The sequence below is a fragment of the Diospyros lotus genome, chromosome 3, assembly GCF_014633365.1.
Source record: "Diospyros lotus cultivar Yz01 chromosome 3, ASM1463336v1, whole genome shotgun sequence".
Classification (NCBI taxonomy): Eukaryota; Viridiplantae; Streptophyta; class Magnoliopsida; order Ericales; family Ebenaceae; genus Diospyros; species Diospyros lotus.
The window spans coordinates 15,166,112-15,178,137 of NC_068340.1; the positions used below are offsets into that span (position 1 = coordinate 15,166,112).

The 12,026-nt window shown below is 35.7% G+C and overlaps 1 protein-coding gene across 3 annotated transcripts in view; it reads right to left on the minus strand.

The window, feature by feature from the left end:
* Positions 1–4,773: 4,773 nt before the first annotated feature.
* The window catches only part of LOC127796823 (ATP-dependent DNA helicase homolog RECG, chloroplastic), a 71,720-nt gene continuing 64,467 nt past the window's right edge, over positions 4,774–12,026 (minus strand). For all 3 annotated transcript variants that reach the window (XM_052329224.1, XM_052329225.1, XM_052329223.1), the window contains one exon: positions 4,774–5,045. In XM_052329224.1, coding sequence (XP_052185184.1) covers positions 4,953–5,045 — 93 coding nt within the window. In that variant the 3' untranslated portion in view covers positions 4,774–4,952. The remainder of the gene's footprint in view (positions 5,046–12,026) is intronic.

Below are 12,026 nucleotides of genomic sequence, written 5' to 3' on the forward strand. Positions count from 1 at the left end.
TGACTGCGAGTATAGGGTCGTCCACCTCTATTACTTATCTTTTTGCATCACCACTTAGGGTTAAAATACTGTTAATTGGGCTAACTTATCTAACTAATGGACACAAATCCTAACTCTACCCAACATCCTATATGTGTACGGGAGACTCCTCAAAATACCGCTCTGATACCAATATTGTAACACCCCCTCTCCTAGAACTGCCCGAGAAGAGGTGCTACTGGGATAATAAAATAAACTGGCTGATAAACTGAAATCTGATACCATGACTGAACATCTCAATCAATTGGGATAAAAACTTTGAGTCAATACAGACTAAAAGCATAAACTCTGTCTAAGGGACAATCCCTCAACTGAAATGTAAAATAGATCTAAACTGAGAAAACACTATAAACTCAACAGACTCCCGGACATCTTTTATCTTGAGCGACTCCACGTACACACACTATAAACCACTGCTGCTAGACCCCACATCTGGTACTCCCCTGCTAGAACCTGGAGGGGTGAAGAGTACAAGGTGAGCTACAAAAGCTCAGCAAGTAATAAGCTAGAAAGAATACTGAAACTGAATCGAAGAATATCGATACTGATAAATAACTCACTGAACTTGTACTGTATAATCACTGTCTGATTGCATTCATAAAAATGTAATGCACATAAACTGTAAACTAAATGCAGGTATGCAACTTTAGCTCATAGGCCCACATAATCTGACAAAACATACCCGACTGATTTGAAACCTGCATACATAAAAACTGTAAGCACATACTGTGGGCAAAGCCCCTAGCCCCCTAATTGCCACCAGGCGAGCAACTCATAAACCGAGCTGAAACTAAAACTGATGGGATTCCCGCGGACAAGCTGCCTGGCGCGCATAATGCAATGCAATGTTCATATAAATGCTAGCACACGATATGTAGTGCTCCATATAAAGTCATGCTCAATGCTCATACCAAAATGTATGCATATAATCTCACAAAATAATGTTGATCATGTTATAATAATATTGAACATGATGTGATCTTCATCTATATATTAGAATACAAAGATTCAATGAACTATGATTTAAGGTATAGGTATGATTAACTTGTCATGTTCTGGCTTATGAATTCAATGTTGGAAGGTATTGAATACATTAATTGAATTAAACTTGAATTAGGACTCACTAGAAGCTAAATTAGATTTCTGGAAAAGTCATCCAGATATCAAGAAGGATATTCGGATATGATGAAAGACATCCGGATATGAAGAAGGCTCATTCGGATACACTGACATTCAAAGCAGAAGCTATTCGGATATGCTAGGAAGTATTCGGATATGAACTAGGACATCCGGATATGATTCTGGTGATCTGGATATCTCATTGATGCGTTCGGATATAACTGGGGACTATTCGAATGAAAAATTCAACTTTTGAGGGAGGCATCCGAATATCAGGCGAGACATCTGGATATTATCTTGACCTTTCCGGATGTATAAATAAACCATTCGGATATCATACTCGAAGAACTTTAGATACATCCGGATACGATACAAGGTATCCGGATATTAGAACTTAGAGTAATAGAACTTGCAATCCAAAATGGATAAGGATTAATGGAACTTGCAATCCAAAATGGATAAGGATTAATAAAACTAGCAATCCAAAATGGATAAGGATTAATAGAACTTACTCATAACTTCACTGTTATACGCATATATATATATACGTCTTTACTTACTGATATAAATCTAAAAACTACAACGAAGAACTGGAATAACCTGAAATCAAAACTGATATGAACCTATAATGGAAGGGATTACAGGAAGAATACTTGCCTGATAGAACTCTCTGATCGAACCCTGGAGCGATCCAAAAGACTCTAGCAAGCTTCTACTATCTCTTGGCCTTTTTGTTCTTCACAGGGCGTGAAGAAAAACTAAGCTAATGGGCTCTATATATAGACATAAAGCCCTAGATCACACTTCTTCTACAACTTGGATTCCTTCTTCAAATCTAATTAGGAGACTCTCAATCCAAATCCATCTCATACATGGATTCTCATTCTCCTTTAAATACATAATCTCACTTAATTAATAATAATACAAAAATTATTATTAAAACTCTCAAATAATAATAAAACTCCAAAATTACCTCAATGCATTTAATTTTCACAAAATAAATGTCATTTAAGTGCTATTTAAATACTATTCTCTCAATTAAAAATCTAAATTGCCACCTTGGCAAATTCCTTTAACTCCAACATTAAAAAGAGATAAATGCTATTCTTTTCCTTCAAAATCTCTAAATTGCCACATTAAATAATTAATTGACAAAATCTCTTAATCAAATATTTCAACAATTAATTAAATAATTCTTGAATAAATATTGGGTCCTCTAATGGGTCGTTACACCGGGACTCCACTAACCTCCCCAACTGATCGCTCACAATCTCTCACAATCACTAAGAACCCCTCACAGCCTCTGCCCAACATACGCTGTGCCTTTATAGGTGATATCAACCTGCTAGCCTCTCGAGTCCTATTAACCTGGATATAAAACAAATCCTCACCAGGAAGATTAAAATAAACGCGCTTACGACGACAATCTAGGCTAGCATGGCACGAAGCTAACCAATCCATATCTAAAATGGCGTTAAACTCCATAGGATCGAGTAAGATGAGATCTGCTAGCGTGTCCCTACCCACGAGAAAAACAACACAAGTCCGATACTCTCGCTCTATCTATAGGGCATCACCCACGGGAGTCCCCACTAACATGGGCTTGACCAGAGGACTGACACTTACTCCCAAACAGGGAGCAAACTACTACGATACAAATGAATACGTCGCCTCAGGATTGAATAACACATGTGCACTATGACCACAAATATGGACCATACCTGTCACCACCTGATTGGATGTCTGGGCATCCTAAGTCGTCATATGGTAAACCCTCGGCTGACTTTGTGGGCCAAGTCCTCCTCGAGACTGGGAAGCGCTACACTAAGTTCTAGGTGCCGGGTGCTGGGCTAAAGCCTATCGTCCTTAAGGGCCTTGCCCTAGCTATGGGCAATCCTTCTGCATATGACCTAGTTGTCCACACTTAAAGCATATAACTGGAGCCCTCGCGTATCTACATACCCCTGAGTGTCATTTCTTACATATTAGACATTGAGGCCTCTCTTCTTGTCTCTGTTGCCACTGCTGCTGCTGCTGTCTCTAGGAAGGGGTGTAGGCAATGGTGGAAATGATGGCGCTATTGTCAACAGCTGGGAACTCGTCGAACTCTTCCCCTTATTCCTAGAAGAGAATGAAGTACTACTCTCGAGATAATGGCCACTCAAGAAGGGGGGTTGAATTGAATGATCAATTTTATACCAAATTTTTAAGGAAATATGTTGAAGGTTCACTTTTAGAAATTACTTTTGAGTATGTGCGCACACATGTATGTGTATGTGTATGTGTGTATATATATATATATATAGTGCTGATTATTTGAGATTGAGGGCAATTTATAGAACAAGTTATAAACAAGAAATATAAAAGCAAGACACCACAATTTTATAGTAGTTCGGTGATCCACACACCTATTTCATTCTCTCAAAATCTAAGTTTCATTATATCAATACACCAAGATTTTCACCCTGACTCGCAATGTCAAAATTAGTTGCACACCTAGATTTCTTGAAGGTTCTAGGTATCCAAACAATCCACAAGAATAAGTTAAAAAAATACAAGTCTTATCCACACAGACACAAATAAATCAACACTTAACAACAAACAACACAAGGAAAAGAAATAAAATATATACGGACCTTAGTTCAATGTACAAGCTTGGATGTGTTTGAGAAACTTTTTTCTCTACTTGTGACTCTTAAGAGTTTGACAATGAAACTTTTAAGAATGAGTTTGAGAGCATGAGAATTCTTTTTAATGCAAGAGAGTATTCGCTGTTTCTCATTTGATATATATATATATATATATAAAGTTTTGAGATCTAAAAACGTTTAGAATCCCCAACCACTGGACTAGGATAGTCGATTGTCCTTACCCATAATCAACTATCACTTGAACTATAGTTGACTTCTAAAGAAATTAGAGTCGACTCCCATCCAAGCAAGAGTCGACCGTCTAGGAGAGGCTCTCGATTAAGTTATTTCTACATAACAAGCTCTTTGTTAGGTCAATTGTGGCACAACAGGAGTTAATTAAGTGAAACTGAGAGTTACTCTTGGTATAGATTTTTGAAAAAAATTTATAAATCCTTGACTGGTTTGAAAATAACTTTTATAGAACATAAGATTTTGATCCTAAAAAGTATTTTATAACTTTAACGAAAACAATTAAGAATTTCAATTAATACTCTTTCAAAATATTATTTTTATTAATCATCAAAATTTAAGTAGAGATCAAATGTAACAAGTTAGCTCAACAGTATCATGTTGTTTTAAATTTGATAGTTTGAATTTGAAAGAAAAATGCATATATAATATGGTGAAAATGAGGGTTAAACTTAAAAAAAAAAAAAAAACTAAAAGAAATGAAGTCATTTTTATTCTTATTTGGCTATCAGCAATTAGATTATTTTAAGCGTTGTTTTTTTTTTTTTTATAATAGCAAAAATTTAGGTTTGGATCGGGATCTGGTGAAAATTCATTAGACTCAAATTTATTTAGGTCCAGATCCATGAGATCCATAAGATCTAATCTTAACCATCACTTACAACCAAAGAATCTAATTCAGATGTTGCGCTACCACCCTGCTTGACAGAATTGTTGTTTAGCAAACAAGAAAGAAAAACCAACCAAATGGGCTGTTATACATGTCATTAAATATAAACATATATATATATATATATGGCTCCCACTTTGTCCCCTCCCCTCCAACAGTAGTACAGAGGAGAGGACGCGTGGATTAGTACAAACAAAGAGAAAGCAGCACCAAGAGTCTGGAAAGATAAACAAAAAAAAACCTCAATCACCGAGCACGGAAAGTGGATGTCGCATGCTAAGCTCAGCTTTCAATTCTGGGAATTTCTGCAAATCATGAGACACTCCTAGAATTTTCTGCACATAAAATACAAGCCAAGTAATATTCTGTCATTAAGAGGCACATCACAGCACACTTTGATCCCACAAAACACAATTAACATATTTGGCTTTCTATCCAAATCCAAATCCAAATCCAAGCACAGCACACTTTGATCACACAAACACAAAAACACTCTTCTTTCTGTTTTAAGTCGTACATCAAATGAATACTGGAGCTTCTGAAGCTTCTTCACGTGATAAAAGAACAACAGCAAGGAAAAGAAAATGCTAAAAGACTTCCAATGTAAGTGGGCCGCCCGGCCTTTTTAACATATGAAAATTCTGTGTGAAGCTGGTAACTGATACCATATACACAGCATCTCGTTCAAACATGGCGTCTTATCATTTAAAATACATTTGGGACATGTGAGTGTCGCATAGAAGAAAATCACATGAAACACACTAAAAGTTTGAAGAGAATAACTCAACTACCCAAAGATAATAATAATGCTAATATAATAAACAAAAAAGTTACTCTTTGTTTCTTCTGTAAGCCTTATAAACAGCAACCAAATGGGGAAAAAAAAATCAAAACACCCCAGAATTTGTTTGGCAATAGAACAACAGGATATATTAAGCTTTTTCTTTTGAAGATGATGATCTCACATGAAACATATCCCAAGCTGGAAGAGAACTACTCAAGCACACCAATAGATAAAGACAATATAGTTTAAATTCAAGCCTGTTAATTTCTTAGCTAAATTTGACAAATAGGAACCAATCCGGAACAATGTCAGAAAGATAACCCAGAATGTGTTTGGGAATTGAACAAAGGTAAACTTAGGCCTTTCTATTTACATTTATTTTCCAATCCTTTAATAAATGAATATAAAAAAAGTTTTCACGAAAAAAACTGTACATTTCACATATAACATTTATTTTTCCATGTTCTTCCAATGTTGTCTTCATTTTTGAAAAATTGAGAGTAGAGATTATAAAATGTTCATGTCATATCCAACTCGTCAATCAACTCAGCAAAATATCTATCCATGTTTCTTGTATTTATCTGTGTTTTCTTAGCTCAAGTGCCAACAGTGATGATCAATTTATTAGAAGTGAAGGACATTCACACTATTCATGCTAAACAAGGCAAGCATATTTATGGATTTACTAGTACATAGTTTGGTACATATCTAGATAAGAGTTAATCTTGTACATAAATGGAAAAAAAACCCTAAGAAATCAAATGAAATATTGAAAAGAAGATCAAACTCACTATACAATTTGTACGCAAATCCATACAACTCATACAAAGAATCAAGAAATCAATGTCAATACCCCCAACTCGGCAAGGGCAAGTTTAGCACCAGCTCAGTTTGTGGACAACTAGGACTCTTGATGCATGATCATATTCTTTGATCTATCAGTGTTTCTATTTTTCTTGTTTGTAACCCTAGTAATAGTAGGCAATTAGGCTAATTTGAAATGGTAGAAAAAGACACCCTACCTCTCAGCAATACTCTTATTCATATCATTGGTATTTACAGATTAATAGTCTAGAAAAGGAAACTATATACAAGGAAATAATCTTCGAATGACAGTCTATATACAAGATATAACTTCCAATCAATCATTGCCGTCTTTCTGATTTCCTCCATAGAATCAGTCTTCCATAATCATGTACCAATAAGTCAAATCTTTCCAAAATAAGCATAACTGTTCATTTACAGTTACAACAGCTGTAAATGTAACATCTGTGTGTAGTAATACGAGACTTCCAACACTCGCCTTCAAGGCAGTGTATGAATGTCCTTCATGCCCATCTTGTATATCATGGAGAGGAAGTCCTTGCTTTGTAAAGCTTTAGTGAAAGTGTCTGCCAGTTGATGCTTACACTGAACAAATGGGATGTATAACTGGCCATTAGTGAGTTTCTCCTTTATAAAATGTCGATCAATCTCTTTATGTTTAGTTCTATTATGTTGAACAAGGTTACCAGCAATTTTTATTGCAGCTTTACTGTCACTATACAGTAATAGTGGCCCTTTTCTAGGAAATTCCAGTTTTTCCATGACTTTATTTACCCATAATAATTCACATACACCAAGGGTCATTGCCCTATACTTAGCTTCAGCACTAGACTTAGACACAGCGGACTGTTTTTTACTTCTCCATGTAACTGGGTTACCTCCAACAAAAGTGCAGTAGCTTGAGGTTGACCTTCTATCATCTAGGGAACCAGCCCAATCTGCATCTTAATACCCCTCAATGTTTAAATGGCTTTGATTAGAAAACAGTAGACCTTTCCTGGGTGCTGTTTTTAGATACTTTAAGATTTTGTTTACAGCTTCCAACAATAAGTAGTTTCTTAAGACACCTAGTCTATACTTTGTAGACCAACTTTATTGTATATAGCATAGAATGTTAGACAATAAAGATGCTAAGATGGATGTGCAACCATACAAGAAAAGATAAAATTAGACATGAGATTATTTGTGATTAGGTTAAGTGGCTCTTATTTAAGATAACATGCATGAGAAAGGATTTTGGTTGTGAGAAGAAAACCGATAGATGCTCCTGTGGAGAGAGTGGGTAGAACATAACAAGTACCTAGGAGAGTAGGTACAAGAAAACCAAGAAAAACTTACTGGAAGACACTTAGATACTAATGGGTTATAAGAGTCTTACCAAAGATAAGACCATAGTATAAATGATTGGCAACAAGGTTGTTAAAATCGAGATTTTAAGTGGGATCGACAAAGGGTCCATAAAATCGGATCGTAAAATCGAATCGTAAAATCGTAAGATTTTAGAGATAATTAAAAATACCCTTTAATTTTTGTAAATATATGTTTATAATAATATAATTTTGTAGAAAATGAATTAATATTATTTAATAACTTGATTATTCCTTATTATAATTCAAAAAATGATACTTCCCAAATATAGCTAAAAAACTAGCAGGTTGGTATAGGCAATTTAGAGGCAAAATATAGGTAATTTAGAGGTAAAATATAGCTTAAAATTCTTTAGATGATGCTTCCAATGTCTTCTATTAGATTTAGATTGTAATTTTTTTTTTATTTAACATTGATTAAATCAAGTAATATCCCAATTTGGAGTTGGGTGGTCCATTAATTAATTACTTGTTTGTCTTGATTTACTTATGCAATCAATGTTAAATCAAGTAAAAATTATAATTTAAATCAAGTAAATTGGAACTTATGCAATTAATGTTAGAGATGCTATGTGACATTGGAATTTATGTAATCAATGTTAAATCAAGTTCCAATTTAGAGGCAAAATATAAAAATTCATTGCATAAGTTCCAATGTCAGATGTTATGTGACATTGAGACGTTAGAAGCATCCTCTAAATTACAACTTAAATCAATAGAGGTCTTTGAATCGTAAAATCGTTTGGGGATCTCTGAAGCGTAAAATCGTACATGTAAAATCGAGATTTTATAGGATTTTATCCCAAATTGGATTTTACATGGGATTTGAATCGTTTGGGGGTCTTCGAATCGTAAAATCGTAAAATCGTACGCGTAAAATCGGGATTTTAACAACAATGATTGGCAAGCCCAATTCATGTACTTAATCTCCACATAATGGGATAAAGGCTTGGTACGTGAACAAGAATGAAATAAGTTGAATAATTGGAAAGCTTACTCGAGCAATTGGAGAGTTTACTCGAGTATTTGGGAAGATTTACTAGATTAATTTGGAAAGCTTTCTTGATCTTTTATTGAATGTATGGGATATATACAAGAAATCATCTAAAATATCTTCTAAAAATTCGGAACAAATTTGAGCAAGGCTTAGAAGATAAAGTTCATCAATTGAACTTTAATCTTGATAGAATTATCTTTTGTAATTGTCTCATCTCTTTAATCTTGGAACCTTATCACTTTTAATCTAGTAATCCTCTCTTATCACTTTTAATCTTGTAAACTCCTAACAACCTTGTCACTTAGTTCTTGGCCATGACAGAGAATCAAAATTTGATTTTAATTTTTTTAACAGTATGTTGTTCTTGCTGTAATGCTTCGGGTATTCTTAAATGGTAATATCATATTATCATTCCAACTTTGATCATATTATCATATTTTATAGTTGTTTTGCTATCTTTATATCTTTCCCTATGTTAAAGTGGCATCAAAATAAAAGATCCTAAGTTGTGGTTAGGGGTTTTACTTGGGAACTATGGTTGGACAAAGTAGAGGAAATCTAAGTTAATAAACAAAATTGGTTAAGATGGACAGATGGTTCGACAACTTGTTGCAAGTTATGCAATCTTTCCAGTGTCAGGATCATGTGGGAGCTTATCTTGATGGCTCACTTCCCATGCCTCCAACAACACCACCTCACTACTCAACTTGGGATGTCGAGAATTCTATTGTGATGGCTTGGCTCAACAATTCCATAGAGCCAAAGATAAGGACATAATTGTTTTACAAAACCACGAAGGATATCTGAACAGCTGTGCAAGAAATTTATTCAAACCTTAAAAACATCTAACAATGCTTCAAGATTCGATCTGCCATCAGGACTACTCAACAAGGTATTATCTTAGTTACTGAATATTACAATGTTTTAACATAATTGTAGTAGGAAATTGATCTATTCTATGATATAAACTGGCACTGTTATGAATAGTGTCAAATATGATAAGATGCTTGAGAAGGAGTGATTGTTTGTGTGAAGCTTAGAGAAAGAAAACACTAGCTTTTGGTATGTATATTTAATTAATTAAACTTATAGACTGTACACCTATATATATACAAAATACTAAACGGGTCATGGGCCACGGGCTCTAATATAAGATTAACCCTAGGTGTACTATATACACATAAGCATACAACTCAACACTCCCCTTCAACCTGGAGCATATATATCATATGCACCAAGTTGCTACAAATATACTCAATTCGAGGACCCCTAAGAGACTTCGGAAAAACATCTGTTAATTGGTCATTGAAATTGACAAAATCTATAGTAATACAATCAGATAAAATCTTCTCTCACATGAAGTAACAATCTATCTCGATATGTTTGGTCCCCTCATGAAAGATTGGATTCGAGGCAATATGTAATGCAGCTTGATGACAACAAATTAATCTCATCTGTGATACCTCCCCAAACTTAAGCTCCTGAAGCAATTGTTTTAATCAAATAAATTCAAACGTTGCCACAGCCATAGCATGATATTCTACTTCTGCACTCGACCTTGCAACAATCTCCTGCTTCTTACTTTTCCAAGATATCAAGTTTCCTCCAACCAGAACACAATATCCTGAAGTAGACTGTCTATCAAGGGGGAGAACCTGGCCAATCAGTGTCAGAATATCCGACTATTTGAGTATGACCTCTGTCCTCATACAATAGTCCTCTGTCTGGGGCTCCCTTAATATACCTGAGAATCTGAACTATTGCATCCCAGTGGCTATCGGAAGGAGACTGTAAAAACTGACTGACAACATTGACTGAGAAAGAAATGTCAGGCCGAGTGATAGTGAGATAATTAAGTTTTCTAACTAGCCTGCGGTATCTCCCAAGATCTACAAGAGGCTCCCTCTGTCCTGGTAAAAGCTTTACATTAGGGTCCATAGGAGAATCTATAGGTTTACAATTAAGTATCCCAATTTCTTCCAGAATGTCTAACACATACTTTCGCTGAGAGATAAACAACACCAGAACTAGACTAAGCAACTTCAATACCAAGAAAGTACTTAAGTAACCCCAATCCTTAGTCTGAAAATGATGGAAAAGATGTTTCTTCAACTGAACAATACCATCCTGATCACCACCTGTAATAACAATATCATCCACATAGACAATCAAATATATACACCTCTCATGTGATGTGTGTTTATAAAAAACCGAATGATCAGACTCATTACGAGTCATACCAAAGCCCTGAATGATAGCACTGAAGCAACCAAACCAAACTCAAGGAGACTGTTTCAACCCATATACTGAGCGAAGGAGTTTACAAACCAGCTCAGAATTCTCTTGAAAAACAAATCCAAGAGGTTGCTCAATATAAATCTCCTTAAGCTCACCATGTAAGAAGGCATTCTTAATGTCTAGCTGATACAACGACCAGTGGCGCATAGCTGCTATAGAGAGAAACAAACGCACTGATGACATCTTAGCAATAGGGGAAAAAGTGTCACCATAGTGAAGACCATAAACCTGAGTATACCCCTTAGCAACCAAACATGCCTTAAGGCAATCAACCTACCCATCAAGACCCACCTTGACAGTATAGATCCATCGATATCCGACAAGAGATTTCCCTGGGGGTAAAGGAACCAAATCCCAAGTACCATTGGAATGCAAACAGTTATCTCATCGACCATTGCTTGTCGCCACTCCGGATCAAAAAGTGCCTCACGAACAGTCTTAGGGACAAAAACAGAGGATAAAGAAGACACACAAGCACAAAAAGGAGACGAGAGATGGTGATAGCTAAGAAAATTATAAATGGGGTGAGGATTGCGAGAAGAATGGGTACCTTTCTAAAGGTCAATAAGAAGTAGATCCTCAGAAGGTAGGGCCACAGTAGGTGGAGAGACTGGAGCAGGATATGAGGCAGTAGGAGTCGCTGAAGTAGTAGAAGACATTGGAGAAGGCTTAGTAACAACGTCGCCACCAGGATGAAACTGAGGCTGATGACGCCGATGATAAACCTGCAATGGGGTAGAAGAAGGAACAAGGAGAATAGGAGCAGGAGGACTCGAGGGAAGAGGGATTGCCTCAGAAATGGGTTGACACTCGAAATGAGGTGAAGAGTAAAAAGGAGATGACTCAAAGAAGGTAACATCATCCGAAAGAAAATAGCGGCGGGTGTTAGGAAAATAACACCGATAACCCTTCTTAAGGTGAGAGTAACCAAGAAAAATGTATTTGATGAACCGAGCAGACAATTTATCCTGACCAAGAGAAAGGTTATAGACAAAGCAGGTACAACCAAAGACACGAGGAGGAAGAAGATATAACAGTTGATCAG